Below are 22,388 nucleotides of genomic sequence, written 5' to 3'. Positions count from 1 at the left end.
GCTGAACAAAAACAAGGGCGCGTGGAAGCAAGCTGTGCTTTGAAAGAAGAGTCTCGAAATGATCCAAACTTTTTTTTTTTCAAGAATTATCACAGGTGAAGAAACTTTGTGATAAGCTTCAGATTCTGATTCAAAGCAACAGCCAAGAGGTGGAAGACTTCAAGTTCGCTTCGCCCCAAGAAAGCCAGTAAGGTTAAATCAAACATTAAAAAATATTGATATGTTTTTCGATGTGAGAGAAGTCGTCCATTCAGAGTTCGTTCCGCAGGGTCGGACATTTAGTCAGGTTTCCTACTTGGAAGTTTTGAAAAGATTGCGCAACAGCGTGCGGCAGAAGCAGCGTGATTTGAGGTAGTCAAGTTATTGGCTTTTCCGGTCCAAAAATGGTATGACTCCTACTTCTCACTTCCCATACTCACCAGATCTTGCCCCGTATGACTTCTTGTTTCCTAGAATGAAAAGAGACTTGAAAGGAAAGCGTTTGCTGTTGTTGCTGAAGTGGAGAAAAAAACCACAGAGGCACTGTCACGCATAACAAAAGATGGATTTACACAAGGTTTTGAAAAATGGAATAAGAGATTAGACAAGTATATTAGTGCAACTGAAAAGTATTTTGAAGACGATTTAAGGTCTATGCTTATAATGTGAATAAATGAGTTAAAAAATAAGTTCGGTTTCTTTCGGGGGCCCCTCGTACGTTTCCGTGACAGCCTGAATTTCTGCGGCTTTACCGTCGACACCATCATATAATATGTATGTAAGAGGAAATCATACTTTTACATGGTCGTTTTTCAATGTACGCTCTCCAAATTTTAGGAGTAAACATTTACGTGATAAACTACATATTTCTTGTAGCTTCTCCCTCTGCACGTTGTTGAGCATTTCTGTACGACGCGTACCTGATGATTAAACAATGATGTGTCAAACTGCGCGTCCCCTCCTCGAATTTTCTTCTACTCTTTCGTAAATTCAAGCTGGTGGTGCGTTTTCTGACCATCAAACCGTCTCATCCAGGTTGCTGTTTCTTATCCAAACGCACTCGAAGTCTTCAGTATGTGACTGAGCTCGATGTATTTGTAAGAGGCCGGGGACTATTTTGAAGTTAGGTGTGATTATTTATGCATTTCTTCATCAAATCTCATGAGAAAGTAAAACTCTACCCCACACAATCCTTCCACGTGAAAACACGGGCACAGCCTACGGCGAGTCATAATAGACGACCTCTTCGCTCTTCATTGCGCAGCGGCGCTATCCGACTTTCGCCGTTCCCAAATAACAGCAGGAACAAATTAGGTAGTAGGCTGGAGAAAATGATGCAAGCTGATTTCGCCTACTGTCTGTTCCTTTCACACTGACTGCCACACAGCGAGCGAATCACACAAACAAGAAACATATCCCGACTAGCGGCACACTATAACACCGTATCACTGACAGGCCAGACGTCTGTTCAGTTCCTGGTTGGAAAAAACACGAAGCGATTCCGTAAACTGTGCCCTCCTCCGAAGAACTTTATAATTTATTAAACTAACATAAGTCTTAAATTTCTTGACTGTTTGTGTGTACATCCTTCCGCGTATCAGTTCATGCAACCTCTGTGATCATGGGCCAGCTACAGATGAATTCTCTCTTCGATGTCTTAATCATGAAACGAAATATAGGTTTGTCCACAAAGATGTTACCTCTCATATGGTACTACATAATAATTTTAAATTTTCTTTTGTTACAGACTAGAAATAGCCACCCTACTTACTCTGGAAGAGTGAAGAAAGATAGCAGCTTGGGTGAAAGTGTTTTTGCCACCCTCAATATTAAGAAGAAAAATTTCAGCAATGGTTTTGTGAGGATCCTCCAAGCTGCTTAACTATCCGTCGCCTGCATGAGAAATTTGCGCGCACCGTGTCTATGACCAATGACTAAAGGAAGCAATGGGCATCCAAAAACTATTCGAATAGAAGATGACATATAGATGTTCAGGGCATAGTATTTAGGATACCAAGAAAGTCAAGTACGGGATTAGCACTGGAAACCGGAATCGCGTGGACAAGTGTGTCATTCTCCACTTCAGTCTAGGAATGAAGCCGTACCACATTCAAACGATACAGGACCTAGCTGACGCTGATAAAATTTCTTGTGTACGAGATGAACCAGTGTTATTACAAAGGACGAAGGTATGTGTCATCTGGGGTACAGACAATTCCAATGAACTAAGACAGCTCACTTGATCCTCTTCGAAAGTTAACGTGTAATGCGGCGGCTCGAAGTTCAGAGAACTTGATCTACACTTTTTTTAATGATCGGACTGTAAGTGGAGAGTGTTATTTAGATTTTTTTTCCAGAATTTTGCTGCTTATAATCTTCACCGTACCGTAACGCCAGGTTATTTCCAACAAGATGGCGCACCACCGCATTACTCCTTAAAGGTTCGACATTAGCTCGATGAAACATTTGGAAGACGCTGGACTGGAAGAGGTGGGCCTTTGACATGGCCACCACGATTAACCCATTTACTCCTTGCGGTCTCTGGCTATGGAGAATGGTGAAAGAACGCGAGTATGCTGTAAGACCTACTGACATTGATCTTAAAGAACGCACACCCCCAGTCCGTTCTATACCTATGGGAATGTGTGAACGAACTATGGCGTGTACTGTGAAAAGACTTTGCACGTGCACTGAAAACCAAGGAGTACAGGTCTAAGAAGCGCACTGGCCTCATTTGGACTTGGGAATTATTATTCAGATACAAAATACCAGTACTAATGAAAATTAGGCCACAAAAAGTGAAAGTATCGTGCATACATGGTACAATACTTTATCATGTATCTCAAACCGGTCAGCAACATCCGCGGTCAGCGTAATTCCATCATTCGCGTTGCCTGGATATGATGGCAAAACAGGCTCTTGCAAGATGGTCAGTGGAGTTTCGCCACAACTGCATGATTGGTCGGTCACATAGTTTCACTTTAAGTTCCTTGCATACTCTATAGTTTGTGCGGATTCTATTTGCTCGCTTCCACGTATGTCGAGGCATATGGAAGTCAATTGGTTTAGTGTGGATGTTTAGGTCGGTTTGTACTCCTGATGCTGTTTGCCGTATCCATATCTGACCCCGTTACCATCAAATCCTTCATCAAGTTTTTCCTATAGCAATTTTTATTTCCAGTTGTCTGGATCTTGGCCTGTCAGCTGTAGTCATGACTGGGAAGCTCACGGTTGTCAAGAAGCGTCTTTGTCCTCTGAGTTCAGTTGAAGAAATATGATTTAGTGTTGGGAGCAAATAAGTTGTAATTTTTTGACAGCCTGTGATAGTATGCATTGTTGTATTGCGAAGGGTGTCCGACTGGTTGGTATGGTTTCTGCTTAGCCACAAGCGAGCACAATATTCTCAATTTCTGTACACTAATCCTAGCACAGAGTTGCAGAGAGTTGAAGCTGTTCATCCTCAAGTGGCGCCATGTATTTTATTTCCAATAAAATAGATTTGCTGTTGACGGTTAGCATGTCTATTATTGAGAGCATTCTGTTTTACTTGGGTTGGATTTGATTCGCCAGTTATGGTACAGAACTGCCTCAAGACTAAGAGGTCATCTGTCAACATCCTTTCATTTCTCTACGGGCTTCCCGCGGATACCAATGTTAGGTCACCAGCGTAAGAGATGTTTCTGCTGTCAGTATGAGGAATATCTGCAGGATACATGTTGAAAACAATTGGTGCTAGTACAAAGCCCTGAGGAAGGGGGAGGAGGGACAATCTTCAGAGTTCTTCAGTTGCTGATTCCATTATCTAGGATAACTTGGAAATACCTATTGCATAGGATATTATTTAATATCTAAGCTAGAGAGTTGTATGGGGCAATACTCTTAGGATCTACATGTCAAGCCACTATCTCCACAGGGTATCATAAGCTGCAGTTTGATCAACAAGAGATCAAGCCAGCCTCAATAGAAGTTGAGAGACTAAGGAATCAATCGGCACACTTCCGACCTGTTCGAAAACCACCTTGTTCAACTTGGATGTATTTTCGCTTTACGAGTGGTTCCCAAAAATTCTCATAAAGTGTTCAAAACTACAAATTTCCGACCGAGTATAGGCTTAACACTCCCCCTTCCCTCCAGTGAGTCGTTAACAATCTTGAGTACACTTGGCATTGTTTGTCCTGCCTCACATACTCGCACATCTGGCTCAAGAGGAATTGTTCACAATTTTGATACGTAAATTGTCGACCTGGTGTGACCCTACAGAAATAAGTCCAGCAGACTTGGGTCAGGTGACGTTGGGGCCAAGTAACTGCCGCACTTCGACGTATCCACTGCAACATACAAATGATACGGTACCCATTCCTGTCATTATTTTCTATACACACAGCATATGGTGGACTTACTGACCAGGAAAGTGCCTGGCTATACTTGTTCTCTGGTTAAGGTAACTAACCTATTCTTTTGGACAACTTTTATAATTTTTTCATACACAGATTATCTAAAAATATTATTATAACAAGCTATCATTACAGTAAGTTTGTGAACTTTACTAAATATAAATACGAAGATATAAAGGGTGGGACATACAAAAGTAGCCCGGAGAACAAATTCCAGGGTACAAAGAAACACAGCAAAGGAAAAAAAAACATAGTACTAACCTGACTATAGCACATGTTGAAAGTGATCACCATTCATCTTTAGGCACTTTGGACCCCGATCAGCAAGTTGCTGAAGGCGGATCAACGCTAGACTGATCGAATTGCCGCAATCTCATCCTAAATGTTCTGCTGTAGTTCTTGAAGATTATGACGGTTGTTGCGATACACCTCAGACTTGAGGGCTCCCCATACAAACTAATCGTACACTGACAGATTAGGTGACTTGTGTGGCCAGCTAGGACTGCGACCAGACTGACCTCTGTTAACGAATCTGGCAGGTGTAAAGATTGCGTAAATGTGCTCCAAGGTTCCGCTGTATGGGCGGTTGCTCCATGCTGTTGGAAGTAACTGCAGGTTTCCCTTCTCCTCCAATGGTGCTGCAAATGTTGGCAATGTAACGCGCCGCAGTTGCGTCTAATGAAAGAAGATGAAAGCGATATGTGGCGTTCAGACACTGGCGCACCAAACTCGAACCTTCTGATCACGTAATGGTGTATCGTGGAAGTTATGCGGATTGACCGCTGCTCACAACCTGTGATTCTGTGAGTTGACTTAGTCAGTGAAACCAGGCTTCATCAGACATAAAGGGCAGATCAATGTCAAGCTATTCATTGTTATTTCAGTGAACAGTCACTCGCAAAACTGGAGGCGCTGAAGAGCATCCGCTGATTTTAATGCATGAACAACATGCACTCAGTAGGGATGCATGTGCTGGTCCAAGAGTGTTACGGTGTACAGTCAAGCGCCGGCAAGCCAGTCGGGAACGAGAGAACAGAGAGGGCTGTGACAAGCTGTCAGCCAATCGTACGCTGACCGACCCCTCTCCAGGACGACAACACGACAGCAGTGACCTCTATGCGAAGAGGGCACAAATAAGCACCGCACCCGATTGGTCGCGCCCCAGTTCTACAATAGCTTCAAGACCTGTCTGTTATTTCGCTTGTACTATGTAGCATTGTCTATACTGAAGAAACTTGCTTATTTTGTCTGTCGCCCTTTGCTTGCGACACATCTATGTAATTCTCAAAATTAAGTATTGTTATTTACTTTTCGTAAGAAAAATCATTAGTACGATTTACTTGAATATTTGTCTGGCGATCCGAGGTAGCAGGCTTCCTACACACCCCATTTTGACGAGTACGCAGGATTCAACAAGGTGTAGTATTCGTCCGCATGATCGCCATGATATGCCGGTCTCCTACGACAGGTTGATTTGGTTGGATTCTGAATCATTTCTTGGTGAACTGCAGCCACACTTTCTGGCATGAGGGTACGTTTCGAAACGTTTGATTTGTTCAAAATAGATCCTGTCTGACGCCATTTTTCGGAGTAAGCGCTGCATGGCACTATTTGCTGGCATTTAGGACTCCATTAAACTTCTCAGCAAACAACTGACTACACAGTTTCCACGACTTCGTTGTCACGAAACTTCCCACAACAAACACCTGCTGCTTCACTTCCGTGCTGCTGTAAAAAGAGCGATGCGCGAAGCATTCCACCACTACCACCGTCATACCTTAGCAAAAGATCTTGCTGAAAACCCAAGGAAATTCTGGTCTTACGTAAAATCGGTAAGCGGGTCGAAGGCTTCCATCCAGTCACTCACTGATCAGTCTGGCCTGGCAACGGAAGACTGCAAAACGAAAGCTGAAATTTTAAATTTAGCATTTGAGAAATCTTCCACGCAGGAGGATCGTACAAACATACCGCCGTTTGAGTCTCGTACAGATTCCCGTATGGAGGACATAGTGATAGACATCCCTGGGGTTTTGAAGCAGCTGAATGGGTTGAAAATAAATAAATCGCCAGGTCCTGGTGGGATTCCAATTCGGTTTTAGAGAGAGTAATCTACTGCATTGGCACCCTACTTAGCTTGCATTTATCGCAAATTTCTTGCCCAACGTGAAGTCCCGAGCGACTGGAAAAAAGCGCAGGTGACGCCTGTATATAAGAAGGGTAGAAGGACGAATCCCCAAAATTACAGACCAATATCCTTAACATCGGTTTGTTGCAAGATTCTCGAACATATTCTCAGTTCGAATATAATGAATTTCCTTGAGACAGAGAAGTTGCTGCCCATGCGTCAGCACGGCTTTAGAAAGCATCGCTCCTGCGAAACGCAACTCGCCCTTTTTTCACATATCTTGCGAACCATGGATGAAGGGTATCAGGCGGATGCCATATTCCTTGATTTCCGGAAAGCGTTTGACTCGGTGCCCCACTGCAGACTCCTAACTAAGGTACGAGCAGATGGGACTGGTTCCCAAATACGTGATTGGCTCGAAGACTTCTTAAGTAATAGAACCCAGTACGTTGTCTTCGATGGTAAGTGTTCATCGGAGGTGAGGGTATCATCTGGAGTGCCCCAGGGAAGTGTGATAGGTCCGCTGTTGTTTTCGATCTACACAAATGATCTTTTGGATACCCAATGTGCGGCTGTTTGCTGATGATGCTGTGGTGTACGGGAAGGTGTCGTCGTTGAGTGACTGTAGGAGGATACAAGATGACTCGGACAGGATTTGTGATTGGTGTAAAGAATGGCAGCTAACTCTAAATATGTTGTTGTTGTGGTCTTCAGTCCTGAGACTGGTTTGATGCAGCTCTCCATGTTACTCTATCCTGTGCAAGCTTCTTCATCTCCCAGTACCTACTGCAGCCTACATCCTTCTGAATCTGCTTAGTGTATTCATCTCTTGGTCTCCCTCTACGATTTTTGCCCTCCACGCTGCCCTCCAGTACTAAATTGGTGATCCCTTGATGCCTCAGAACATGTCCTACCAACCGATCCCCTTTTCTGGTCATATAATATAGGTAAAGGTAAATTAATGCAGATGAATAGGAGAAAGAATCCCGTAATGTTTGAATACTCCATGAGTAGTGTAGCGCTTGACAAAGTCACGTCGATTAAATATTTGGGCGTAGCATTGCAGAGCGATATGAAGTGGGACAAGCATGTAATGGCAGTTGTGGGGAAGGCGGATAGTCGTCTTTGGTTCATTGGTAGAATTTTGGGAAGATGTAGTTCATCTGTAAAGGAGGCCGCTTATAAAACACTAATACGACCTATTCTTGAGTACTGCTTGAGCGTTCGGGATTCCTATCAGGTCGGATTGAGGGAGGACATAGAAGCAATTCAGAGGCGAGCTGCTAGATTTGTTACTGGTAGGTTTGATCATGACGAGAGTGTTACGGAAATGATTTCAGGAACTCGGGTGGGAGTCTCTATAGGAAAGGAGGCGTTCTTATCGTGAATCGCTACTGAGAAATTTAGAGAACCAGCATTTGAGGCTGACTGCAGTACAATTTTACTGCCGCCAACTTACATTTCGCGGAAAGACCACAAAGATAAGAGAGATTAGAGTTCGTACAGAGGCATATAGGCAATCGTTCTGTTTGGGAGTGGAACAGGGAGAGACGATGCTAGTTGTGGTACGAGGTACTCTCCGCCACGCACCGTATGGTGGATTGCGGAGTATGTATGTAGATGTAGCACGATCGTCCCCTTTGCACTGCTCCACTCACAATGACACAGTCCGTACTACGCTCTGAATCGGTGTGGATCACGTGGCGGGCGTACACGAGGTGTGGTTATATGCATGTATTCACGTCCAGTCGTATTCACGCGCCCGGGCCACTTTTATTTGTCCCAACCTGTATAAGCTATTTATTATGAGAATAATAATCTCCAAAGGAAATCAGGGCATGTTATATTCGTACGAATGAGTAACACTACGTGGAGACATGAAAGGGAAGATCGCGTAAGTTTAGACGAGGGTAAAGCTTCGGGGTTTGCTGGAACGAGAGTTCAAAAAGTAAGTTACACATTATTATGGTAGGACAAGTAACTTTTACTGAATGTTGCAATACATTCAAAGTGACACGTACACACATTATGTTTCAACGTAGTCAACAAATACCTGCAAATAATGGGCGGAACTTTCTATCAGTTGCTCAGTTCTTCAATGTCAGAAATCCATTCCTTCGCCACCGAGCAGTTGTGTGAACGTCTTCGTCGTTGAAAAATCGCTTTCCCTCCAATGTTCTTTCAGCTTCCCGGACAGATGGAAATACCGTGGTGCAAGCTCTGGAATGCATGGCGGACCATCACCGCCCTCCGCTGTGCAGCCTTGGTGCAAGGTTTTGCCCACAAGAATCCTAGTGTACCGCGCACATCGAGTATGGAGTACGTTTCCAGTTGCCGCACCGTTTCACTTCCACACTGTGATGCACCTGTTGTCCGTACCGCAGCAGAACTGTACCTGTAGAAAATCTTAAACATGGACAATGTGCCACTGTTGTTGCGCAATGACCTTGGCGTGGGACAACATGTGTAACTTATTTTCTGAGGTCTCTACGTATGATGATGAAGTTCGATGTGCCAATGGCACATATTCTGTATAACACTTCCGTAGGATCTACACTGAAAGTACTCTCTTAGTATCAGAGATTCACGATTAATGGATCAACAAGAGATACAGAACATATGGTGGTCAACGGTTTCATTAACAGAGAATGTGACAGAAATGCTTAAAATTCTTACTTAGAAAAAACTTGAAAAAAGATGTCTTCTACCTTGTGATTTTTTAAAGGAAATGGTTTTCAGGGAAGAATATCTTACAGTACCGTAAAAAACTGCCCTCGAGGGAATTCCTAACAGTTCGCACCGTACATTATTAGCAGTACTTATTCGTACGCTTCGATCTTGAGTGGAGCAGTAAAAACGTTAGCTATAATACATAACACAGTAAAAAGTACCCATATGGTATATGAGTAAGTAAGGAGTAATATGTTTTGGTGCGGTTCAGCGTTAATCGGCTACGTATCTGAGTACACATCCAAAGGTCGGGGTTCAGATACTAGTTAGTCCTAGTAAATTATCTGTCACTTATCGCTTCTTTCACCACTCACATTGATTAGCATAAGTGACGAATTACAAGTTATATCGTGATTCGGAAGTATCTTTAAAATGTCAGTCCTCCTATATAAGGGTAGGTAAGTCAGCTCACAGGTCGAATGAAGGCAAAGGGTGATGGCTGGAAACGTAGTAGGTTTTCAAACTAATCACCTGCCTGAGGGTAGCTTACTTTAATACTCAGTATGATTCCATGGCAGTGTTAAAAACTTCATCGAATGATGTACAAGGGTGGTTGTTGTTGTGGTCTTCAATCCAGAGACTGGTTTGATGCAGCTCTCCATGTTACTCTATCCTATGCAAGCCTCTTCATCTTTGAATAACAACTGCAACCTACACCCTTCTGAATCTGCTTAGTGTATTAATTTCTTGGTCTCCCTCTACGATTTTTACCCTCCACCCTTCCCTCTAATACTGAATTGGTGATCCCTTGATGCCTCAGAACGCGTCCCATCAATTGATCCCTTCTTCTAGTCAAGTTGTGCCACACATTCCTCTTCTCCCCCATTCTGTTCAGTATCTCCGCATTAGTTACGTGATAGACCCATCTAATTTTCAGCATTCTTCTGTAGCACCACGTTTCGAAAGCTTCTATTCTCTTCTTGTCGACACTGTTTATCGCCCATGTTTCACTGCCATACATGACTATACTCCATACAAATACTTTCAGAAAAGACTTCCTGACACTTAAATCCATATAAGGGTAAATGCGACAATTCGAGGTAAGGGACCCTGGTACGGAAGCGACTAAGTAGAAGGGTATAAGTGAAAACCTACTCAAGTTTCGCCTTAGCTTCTCGCAGCGCACAAACTATGGACCACAAAATGCGAACCCTAATCGTGGCGTACAGGATTCCCGCTGAATATTCTCCAACACCCTCAGATAATTTAACTACTGATGGATTAGTAACGGCGCGCGTAACGTGACGTCAGAGAGACCGAAAATTCTACGGTACAATAATACAGAATTTAAATTACCTGGACAACTTTCACAAGCTACGTTATCGACACTTATTCAAAATGGCGTGCCCCAGCGTCAATGTAGGCATGGCATCGTCGCACAACGTTCTGTCATATCCATTCTAATATCCCCGGTTTGAACAGTGTCTCAGGCATCGAGAATTCTTGCCAGGAGATCCTCTTCAGTCTCGACAGGCGTCTCGTACACAAGACTTTTTACATGGTCCAACAAGAATAAATCAAGTGGGGTGAGCTCCGGTGAACGTGCTGCCACAAAAACAAACTTACGCCAAGCCAGTTTTCAGAGAATGTCTGATACACGTGTTCACTAATCCTCAGTCCAAAGTGAGGTGGGGATCCACCACGTTAGCACCACATCCGTTGACGAATAACAAGTGCGATATGTTCCAGGAACCTGGGTAGGATGTCTCTTAATAAGCACTGTGTGCAATGGTGCATTTAAGCAGGGAGGCAGAACAAGCGGGCAGAGTACGTAATTACTGACTATGCCTGCGCACACATTGACTGGCAGCCTGTGTTTGATGGCTGTCCACAACCGTAGCGTGGGATTCTCATCGGCCTAAAAATGACTTCTGAGACTATTTAGCAATCCGTGTCTGATGAGACAGCCTTCAACCGTGAAAAGTACATACGCAGGAGATTGAGTATCGACTGCAAGGCGCTGTAAGGACCAATGGCTGGACACGGCACTAAGCCCGAAGTCAGCAGGAGTCAAAGCATGCACTTTATGTAAGTGGTAGGGCATGTAGCTGCATGTCCCGTAATAATTGCTGCACAGTACTCTATGAAACATTCATTTCTCGTGCAACTGATCGAGTGCTGATTGCAGGAGCCTCATTCACTTTAGCAAGCACTAAATCTTCAAAGCCGGGAGTCTGTGTAGTTCGTTGTCCTCCTAGGTCGTTGTGCTATTCTATCAATCGCCTTGTTTCACTTCATCGTTGGAAGTCTTCGAAACATGGTGTAAGCCGGATGTCATCTGCGCGGTTACGTGGTTCTGCACAAACTTTGCGCTTCTTTGCTGCTGCCGATTGTTATTGCACACACATGAAAATCATGTTTCCAAGTTCCGTCACTGGGTGCACCTACATTTGTTTAGGGTTCACCGACGTCAGTACTTCAATTTGTAAACACAGACTGCAATCTACTACGATATAGACATTGTACACCAGAATTGCGCATGTCACTACACATTACGCCATACTTGATTAGTTGAGTTGTTATCCCAACCTCTACAACTAAATGCTCTTCGGAACTGTCTACCCTACAATCTTCGCAACAACAATACCGTACATGTATTCCACTGTCAGAGGTACCACAACGAATTCCTCTTACAACTTCCGTCTCGGTCGTTTCCAGATCAGGGTCCCCTAACTGAAATTGATGCATTTACCCTTGATCATACATGAAAGTTTGTGTCATCATCTGTATATTGCATCCTCTCGTGAGGAGAGTCTCTAACGATTCTGGTTTTCAAAACCACGAAACTCAGTACAGTCGTCCGTAAGGTTCGAAACGCACACTTTCTCTGTTCAGTGGCTATCTCTCCGCAGTGTGCGGTTCGTGGTCACTTGTTTGTTTCGGTCCTGGGGCAACGACCGAGCAACTTTCTGACTCCCCGTTCGCTGCGTTTGACCTCCAACGAATGTTTTCTTCTTTTTTTCTCCCTCGATTGACGAGATATGTAGCACATTTCTGGTTACTCTCACTGCGATACCTTCAAAAAAGGAGGGAAAACTTCGTCTACACCACACCGAAAGCTTTCAAACCAATTTTGGAGAGAATCTAAATTTTAAATTACGCCTGATGTGTGCACTACGGAATTCTCGCGTATCAAGAATAAGCATGAAAGAAAGAACAAGACAGTGCAAATTTCGTCCTCCGCCGTCTTTAGACGTGTTACGAAAGAACACATTCTCCACTTAATGACACTTTTTAGTTCAAAACACTATGCATCTCTTTGTACATCGACGCGATATGGTATTAATTGAGGCCTATGGGATAGCATAATTTTATCCATCTCATCGAAGATTGGGCGCTGGGACCGCAGCTCCAACATTTTGAATATGGGAAAGTCATTTTTTCTTCTAATAACTGCTTGTATCACTGGTGCCGAACATCGGCCGGTTATATTAAGGTCTGGCCATTATAGAGGTCAGAGAGACGTAATTTCCTTCTCATGCTCTTAGGAATACGGTAACTGTGCACTTTCGATCTCGAGAAAATACAATCTCCTGCTCAAAACAACATATATGTTCCCCTAGTGTTTTCCATGCGAAAAAATAGTAGAAAAATCACAGTTTCTTAGTCACAGCATCGCTGAAATTACTTCTGTGCACTCCGATTTATAACTATAACAACTTTGGCAATCGCAGCTCACTCATGAATGTGTACTTTCGCCCCCCTTTTTTTTGTTAAAAAAAACGGCATTGGTTTGAAATAAGCAAGTGTAGCACAGAAATGAATTTGGTAATATTTTATTTTTGATTCCGCCACAATGTTCTCTTCTACGACCCACCCACCTTGTGTTTACGACAATGTTCAACTTCACGTGGAGCATGGTATGCCATGAGATAAAGTGGCGTACAACATAGAATTGCTGGGCGTGGCGTACACCGTATAAATGATGATCGATTGAAAAGTATTACTCATAGCGCTCACAAACGTAAGCTTACATCTTATCGCCTGCAACGAAGCGCAATGAAAAATACATCATGGTTAGAGTGACAAACACCGTAGATTCAAACCAAGTTACATGATCAACTTACTATCAAGGAGCCTTCGCCTTCCGTCAGTAAAGAAATCAGCAGCTGAATGCAAGAGTGTCTCTCTTGAAGATGATTCACATGAAGGATATCTTAAATCAGTAACTGAAAACAAGAAAGCGCACAGCATGGTAATAGACAATCGGCGATGAAAGGTATGAAATTGTTGACAATACACGCATTTCCCAAGAAAGAGTACGGTACATTTTATATGAAAATGTTAATTATGAGAATGATTTGTGCAACATCGGTGCCGAATTTTTTTTAATTCTGCCCGAAATCAAATATGAAAATGAATGGTCGGACAGCTTAGATTTGTTAAGCACTTCAGCCAGAAACTAGACAGCAGTTGAAACGAAAAGAGAAGCAGCAAGCTCTGCAACAAGAAAGGAAAGATCGATATAATTTGATGCAATGGTTCAATGGTTACGGACAGTGTTTCTGAGATGCAAAAGGGTTCTCCTTACTAAATACCTTGCAAAGGATAGAATAATAACTGGTGAATACTACGGAAGTCTACTGGATTAACTTTAAGGAAAAAGTGCCACAGACAAGAGAGAGAGAGAGAGAGAGAGAGAGAGAGAGGGGGGGGGGGGGCGGGCGGATAAAGAGAGATAATTTTCTGTACAATACACTTACCTACAAAGAGTTTAGGCAATGGGAGGGAAGGAATTTACGGTTTAACCACCTGTTGACGATGAAATCAGGGACAGAGCGTATGTTCGGAGTAGGATTGGGGAAGAAATTGGCCGTGTCCTTATCAGAGAATCCATTGGGGTATTTCCCTAAAGCGATTTAAGGAAAACATGGAAGACCTAAATGAATTTCCAGACGGGGATTTGAGCCAGCGTCCTCACGAATGCGAGTATAGTGCCCTTCTACTGCGGAACGTCGCTCGGGTTAGGCAGTGGGAAACCTGAGGGATGTAAAGTACAAATTGTTAGAACATCCATTGTATTCACCAGATTTGGCATCATCTGAACTGCATCTGCTCCCATATCTGAAGAAATTTGTTGCTAGAGAACATTTTTTGAGACCAGTGAAGTGGTTATGACAGCCATATACAGTGTTCACAAAGCTTCAAGAATCGGAGAAACCCTCCTATCTTCATCGTAACACTTGCTTGGGCAGTTTCTTAATGATAATCAGAGCCCTTCTGACGACGGTAATTTTGTTGCATATTCTCATTACTCTGTAGCAGCGCCTTCTTGATGAATCTGTGGGCAGTGGCAGTATTTCCTATGACACAACAGCTACGATGTGATGACAGTTCAGTTAGGGCCTGCTCCAGTTTGTAAACAGACCTCTCAGGAAGATGATGATTGCAGTGAACTTTAACTTTGGCCTTACGGGTGAACTGCTTATGTAGTTGATGGGTGAAAAATATTACTCATACTGCATTGAACTTACTGGCTTGTGTTTGAAATTAAGATTTATTTTATGCCACTTCGTTGAACTAACGTGCACTATGTGATCAAAAGTATCCGGACACATGGCTGAAAATGGCTTAAAAGTTCGTGGCATCCTGCATTGGTAATACTGGAATTCAATACGGTGTTCGCCCACCCTTAGCCTTGATGACAGCTTTCACTCTCGCAGGCATACGTTCAGTCAGGTGCTGGAAGGTTTCTTGGGGAATGGCAGCCCATTCTTCACGGAGTGCTGCACTGAGGAGAGGTATCGATGTCGGTCGGTGAGGCCTGTTACGAAGTCGGCATTCCAAAACATCCCAAAGGTGCTCTATAGGATTCAGGTCAGGACTCTGTGCAGGCCAGTCCATTACAGGGATGTTATTGTCGTGTAACCACCCCGCCACAGGACGTGCATTATGAACAGATGCTCGATCGTGTCGAAAGACGCAATCGCCATCCCCGAATTGCTCTTCAACTGTGGGAACGAAGAAGGTTCGTAAAACATCAATGTACGCCTGTGCTGTGGTAGTGCCACGTAAAACAACAAAGGGTGTAAGCCACACCGTAACACCACCGCCTCCGAATTTTACTGTTGGCACTACACACGCTGGCAGATGCCGTTCACCGGGCATTCGCCATACCCACACCCCGCCATCGGATCGTCACTCCACGTGATTCGTCACTCCACACAACGTTTTTCCACTGTTAAATCGTCCAATGTTTACGCTCCTTACACCAAGCGAGGCGTCGTTTGGCATTTACCAGCGTGATGTGTAGCTTATGAGTAGCCGCTCGACCATGAAATCAAAGTTTTCTCACCTCCCACCTAGTGTCATAGTACTTGCAGTGGATCCTGATGCAGTTTGGAATTCCTGTGTGATGGTCTGGATAGATGTCTGCCTATTACACATTACGACCCTCTTCAAATGTCGGTGGTCTCTATCAGTCAACAGGCGAGGTCGGCCTGTACGCTTTTGTGCTGTACGTGTCCCTTCACGTTTCTTTATCACATCAGGAACAGTGGACCTAGGGATGTTTACGTGTGTGGAAATCGCGCGTACAGACGTATGACACAAGTGATCACGATGTCTGATGGCTACTGAGGTCGCTAATGTGGAGTACCTGGCAGTAGGTGGCTCCACAATGCACCTAAGATGAGAAATGTATTTTTTGGAGGCTGTCCGGATACTTTTGATCACATAGTACAGTAATACTGAAACGGACCCAGGAGGGCAGTAGTTATAACATGTGTGACTAAGTGACTGTATAGTAAAGGGTATCAGATCTGACACCTAACCTACTCTAATTATCTCTAATGTCACTTGTACCTAGCAGTTCAATAAAAGCGTTACATCAAAGTAATGGCTTACAATTTTTAAGGATGTCTGTGAGACTTGCATAAAGTGACAGCAAGTGCTGGGATATGGCAGTCAAATTTAAACATTAACCTGTAAATACATTGCGTATTTACATGTTTATATTCTACAATGCGGTACTACAGTAATGATAATAACAATAGTACATTCTTATCCTCCTCCTGAAACGACAGGCTGAAAACAAGCGACGGAGTTGATTATGACGTGTGACGTATGTACACGAAGCCAGAGGAGAGGAAGTCCAGAAGAAAGTGAGGGAGCGTTCGGCTGGTGGCCGTGCACTGGATCGTGCGGCGTGACTGGACACGGGTGCTGAGGGTCAGCGATGCGAGAAATGGGAGCCGAGAAAAAACTGGCAACCACTGCACGACTGTCTGCATGGGAAGACTGCCGCCGCTGCCAGATCCTGGACCACGCTCGGCGGCTCTCATTGTCTGTGTGCGAAATGTATTTAACTATAGTTCATATCCCTCCACTATTTAACTATAGTTCATATCCCTCCACTACCTACGACAGTAAACACACCACGCCTCGTAGATACATACATTACCGTACACACTCTCGATTACACTAGAACAGGCCAATGGCAAAAGGAATTATGGTCAGATGTGGAACTACTCTGGCAGTCTCTTGAAACGATTTTGGAAAACACTTGTTTCTGTCACTCCAGGACACAGGATGTGGCACATTCTGTATTAGAATTGCCAAAGAGAGACAAGGCAATGAACTTGCTTCCGACCGAAGCAGAATTAAAATCTCGGTTTGGCCGCCTTTGGTATCTAGAGTTAAGGTTTACCGTGGCTTTCGTAAATCCCTTCACACGAATGCCCAGGGTGATGCCTTCACAAAGATCACTTTATACATCCACATCCATACTCAGCAAACCACTGAAGTGCACGGCAGAGGGTACTTCTCCTTGTACCAGTAATTAGTGTTTTTCCCGTACCATTCACACATGGAGCGTGGGGAGAATAGCTGCTTAAATCGCCTTTGTCCGCGCTGTAATCAATCCAATCTTGTCCTCACGGTTTCTACGGCAGCGGTACGTTGGGGTTTGCAGTACCAGTTATCATTTAAAAACTGGTTTTGAAACTCTGTAATGGCTTGCGTTCATCTACACGTGTCTGCCCCTCCATTTTCTACAGCATCTCTGTGACACTTTACCACAAGTTAAACAAACGTGTTACAATTCGTGCTGCCCTTCTGTGTGTACGTTCAGTATCCCCTCGTTGGCCCTATTTGGTAAAATCTCCAATATTCTAGGATGGGCCATGAGGGTGATTTTTAAGCTGACACGCTTTGTAGACTGGAGACTGACTGTATTTCACACAACCATACCCGAGGCAGGATTCGAACCTGCGACCCTAGTGGTCGCGCGGTTCCAGACTGAAACGCCTAGAACCGCTCGGCAATATCGGCCGGCTTCCCTAGTGTATTCTACTAATAAAATGAAGCCAGTCGCCTTGTTTACCTATGATTCAGCCTCTGTGATCATTCCATTGCAAATCCCTAAAACGTGTTACACACAAGTATTTATATGAGTTTATCACAGTCAAACTGTGACTTACTGATATGGCAGTCTTCGGGCACTACGTATTCTCGTTTTGTTAAATGCAAAATTCTACATTTCTGAATATTTAAAGCAAGCTGGCAATCTCTGTACGACTTAAAATCTTATCAAGATCTGACTAAATATTTGTGCAGCTTTTTTCAGAGAGAACTTCGTTATAGATAAGTGCATTATTTGCGAGAAGTCTTGAGGTTACCATTGTCTTTGAGGTCATTAATGTATAGCAAAAACACGAAGGATCTCAGCGCTCTTCCCCAAGGGCACACCTAAAGTTACTTCTCCATCTGTTGTGGTCCACAGTTTTTACAAAGAAATTTTTATTTGTAACCGCCCCAATAGCGCTAAAAGCTTTATTGTTCTGTAAGTAGTTTCAAGGGTATGTCATCATCTGACACTTTACAATTTTAAGAAGGTCCGCCAGATGACATTTATCCTTTCTCCATCTATTATTATGCTTTCTGATTTTTCTAATGCTTTGTCTGTTAGTTTCTTGGCATAAATAATGAAAAGTGTTGGTGACAAACAACACCTCTTCCAATACCCGTTTCATTGCCTTTCTTGTCGCTAATCCTGGCAATTACTCTGTCTTGAATAGAGTCTTACCAGCCTTCTTCCAGTCTACACAAAATATTTTAAGGTCTTTAAGAGAATACTCAAGTCCTCTATGTCAAAGGCCTTTAGCCAGTCAACAAAACACAGTACAAATCGCTGGTAACGTCTAACACTCTTCATCCTATCATTAAACATACAACAGCATCTCCTGTTTCTTTACTTTTCCTGGTTAATATGAAGGTGATCCCACACACTTTTAAAGGCGCTGTCACAATTTCGCAGCAATTCACTGAATTTACGTGGATTTATCCGACGACCGGCTCCGGCAACACAGCAGCTGTATTTCTGTTGTGTCCTGCGACTTCGAAAGTAGAAACATCTGGCTGGTTTTCTGAGCTGACTCATAAAACTGACAGTCGTTACCATGTGGCCAATTACGGGAATATATTCCAGGTTAAGAAACAGTGCTTATTCCTGCAGCATATGGACGTCCACGCAGTAACTAGGATCGATTAGAAAAACCAAGAGCACTGCAGTTTACTCATTTTTTACCCTTTCGTCCGTACACTGTCCTGTTATGAATGGATTTGCTGATCTTCGTAAACTTCCAGGTCAGACAGAGAAGTGACGCAGATACATAGATCGAATATACTCTTCCAATACAGCGAAAAAGTAATTACTATCTTCTTAATTCTTAATGTCTATCTATATGAACCAGTTAAGTCACTTACATGCTGAATAGCGGAAGTGGCAAGCGGTCACTGTAAAGGATAATGCCATAAAACAAATTGCATCGGGTTCACTGTCAGGCGGATATTGGCAGAAATTTTGGATGATACGCGATTAGATAACGGGTGTGCGTCCAGGATAGCAACAAGAGCAAATCTCTTTACTGGAGTAAAACAGACTGAGACTGTGACAAATCAGTTTGTCTAGCCCTGCATTAATGACGAATATGAAGCTGTGCTTTGGTTACGCCACTGGTTCGTTCTTATGAATCTAATTCCCGACCCGGAACTGTAGGTCATTTGGTATGATGAGACATGATTATGGTGATAGAGAAGTCATATGAGCGGCTGCCTCGCCAAATTTTCACCGTAGAAACACAATCAAGACACTTCCATTGAATGCCTCCTATGCTGATGAGATTCGAGGTGGTTGCGCAAACATCGGCAGAATGCAGACTGCATTGGTATTTGTATGGGAAAAGATATCTGAGCTGTAACTGGGAAAATTAATAAATGTTACAGCGACAAAATTTCATCCACAGTTCGTCAACACAGAAGTTTCCCTAAGATCGACCAGCCTGCAACTTCCATCCCTTCGTCAGACCAGACTACTACTTCGAAGAAACAGGCTTAGATCCAGCCCACACCTGCCAGAGACAAGAAACACTGCGTACTAACTAGGTTCTATTACAAAAGCCAAGATATAGTTCAACTCGTTAGAGCATTAGTACAACCGGTGGAACACGTATGCAGAATATCTACAAGGTGCATTCACAGGAGGAATAGTTCCGCCAGGATTAGAAATATCACGCAAGGACTGGATTGGGCTGAACAGACTCTGAACTTGTCATTGAAGATACACGGAGTCTCTTGCTGAAAGGGCATGTATTGAAGACATCTTCACGTAACTGCGGCGCGCCGTAACAATCCGTATCCGCCGATCATGGGTGTGATCTCGTGCTTATCAGGGAGAATGGAAATACTCTTAGAAGCTGCAACAGCAGCACCGAAGTGGGACTGCCAGCTAAAAAATAAGTTACCGGTACCTTCAAGTAATCCAGTCCACAGCCATAATTAACTTAGACAAATTAATGTAAACTTGTGACTACGATATTTTAAAGTTTTATTCACCTACGTTATTTGCACTCAATGTACAAATGTTTTAAATTTTAATATGTCTAAATATTAGATATTATTATTGTCACTTTTTCACGTATGCAATATGATAAATCACTGAAATGTGAAAATGAAATCATACGAGATCTTTACTTCGTTAGCGAATATGTCTGCTATTGTGTACATCACACCCACAGTCTTGTCTCCTTCATTTGCCTGTAACAGATATAGACAAATGGCAATAGAGATGTTTACGACAATGGATGAGAGAATCTCTCTCAGATTTGTTTTACAAAAGTCAATTAAGTACGTATAATACCTGATATAGAAGTAACACAGAAGTATAAACAGCTGTTCCGTAACATGCTTTTTCTTCTCTGTGCCAGTGGTTGTGAATCGGTAGGGCATACTTCTCACCGCACTGCTGACAGTTCTTACGAAGGTCTAACGCTGCGATAGAAGCGAGGTACTAACACATAAGTGAATCAGAGATACGTGATGTGGGTGTTGGATGACATGAACAGCCTTGTGAACATACCCAAGAGAAACGAGCAACGGCTCATGAAATGAAACACTGCTTGCACGAAAGCCAACCACCTGCTAAAGAGTCTAGCAGGGAAAACTGGAAAGTGCACGAAGTTTTCAATGTCAATAAACACCGTGCTGCTCGACCACATTTCATCCAATACACTGATATATGTGTACATGTATCCTCCAGTATGTGGCATGTCGATTGTAGCCTTCTCCCGATTTGTTCTGTACACGAAACGTAAAACTGCAGTTTAACACAAATAATCCTCCAAACATACTTCGAAAGAAAAAAACATTAAATTTATAATATCTGCTACATTATTGCACCTAGTGCCGTAAAGGAAACTCATGTGTTGGTAAAATATGTTTTAATACAAAGAAGAGCAGCATCACTTTGTAATTTTAGAAACGATACACCTACAGCGCCACTCATTTAAAAGTAGTAGTACTGCTTCGTAAAGCACAAAACGTGAATATTATGACTATCTTGTGTTCAGACATTTCAATGATCTCGAAAAACCTATAAACCTGACATAGTCATCTCAACAATTTCAGTACGAAATGACAGTTAATTCTGCAGCACAACCGCCAGGAGTTTTAGCTAGTCAAATTTTCCATGGTAATGTCTAAATGCCAAGATAAGCATAGTTCAGTTAACATAAAGGCAAAACAATGTTTAGGACAGTCATTGTGTATTGACAACAAAATAAAATTAAATAATCAAGAGACGCAGCCATGAACCTTAAGGAATGAATCAACTAGTACTGTGTATACAAGAGGTAAAATGAAAAATTGGAAGGAAGGTACTTACGAAGCTGGCAGACTTCCCCTTCTCCTGTCGTGACATCCTGAATGTTATTTCCTTTTATATATAATTCACATTTCCAACACTGGAAAAAAACACACGCAAAGCCTCCTTTGTACTTTGTAACACAATTACATTGGCTCCTACGTTGGAAAGTAAAGTCTTATGCATTTGGCATTGAAACGAGATGTTATTAATATGAGATGTTAAACTCGCTGTCACAAATAGCAGTCTGTATGGATTCGTGGTCTTATAAATCACTGTTTCCACATACACAAAGCGTTTAGTACGGTTTCTTATTTTCACATGCACATTATCGTACACATTCAGCACCCACGCGCGTCCCCCTGAAACACCTTAGTACAGACGTGGTACACACTAGACAACAAACGTTTGAAAAGTACACCAACTCACACCACAGATGTTGGCACAACGCGAAACCATAAAACAAGTTTTCCTGCTCCGTGTACGCAATTATCGGCATAATACATTCAAATATTGGCTAAGGCCATTTAGTGATTTTTATCATAATAAAACGAAAATTCACAATATCTTTTCCGTCGCACGTGTATCCACTGTTCTTAAACATTTCAAAACTAGCAGCAGAGACACTGTTACCTTCACAGATGTTCGACGCCGAGCGTGAACAAAAGACGCGAAACCTCTAAACCACGCTCATAGATGGCACAACTTGACGGCAGCAATGCACGTGGGGGAAGGGATTTGACAGTTGGAGAAATTCGCGAGTTTTGTCTGATACTGTATTGTGAATTTGCCACGCAAGTGTTGGTAGTCGCTGTAAAAGCGTTTCTTGGGTTGTATGTCATGTTTTAAAAAATGCAAACTATTTAAAACTAACAGCTGCATTTCTTTTAAGCATAGAACTATGCGGAGAGAGGGAGAGGAAAAAACTTTCACCTCTATTTTTCGATAATTTCGTAACAAACAATATTGTACACTTTTTAGCTGCTTGCAAATAACAGAATCTCTCTTATGCACCTTCAAA

The 22,388-nt window shown here is 42.9% G+C and overlaps 1 protein-coding gene across 1 annotated transcript in view; it reads right to left on the bottom strand.

Moving 5' to 3' along the window:
• LOC126100168 (protein diaphanous) overlaps positions 1-22,009 on the bottom strand; it is a 345,883-nt gene extending 323,874 nt beyond the window's left edge. Inside the window, exon 1 of the mRNA XM_049910715.1 lies at positions 21,389-22,009. Within this exon, the coding sequence (XP_049766672.1) occupies positions 21,389-21,424 (36 nt within the window). The 5' untranslated portion in view covers positions 21,425-22,009. The remainder of the gene's footprint in view (positions 1-21,388) is intronic.
• Positions 22,010-22,388: the final 379 nt, after the last annotated feature.

Source organism: Schistocerca cancellata, chromosome 9 (assembly GCF_023864275.1).
Source record: "Schistocerca cancellata isolate TAMUIC-IGC-003103 chromosome 9, iqSchCanc2.1, whole genome shotgun sequence".
Classification (NCBI taxonomy): Eukaryota; Metazoa; Arthropoda; class Insecta; order Orthoptera; family Acrididae; genus Schistocerca; species Schistocerca cancellata.
This window is presented reverse-complemented; position numbering and strand designations above follow the sequence as displayed.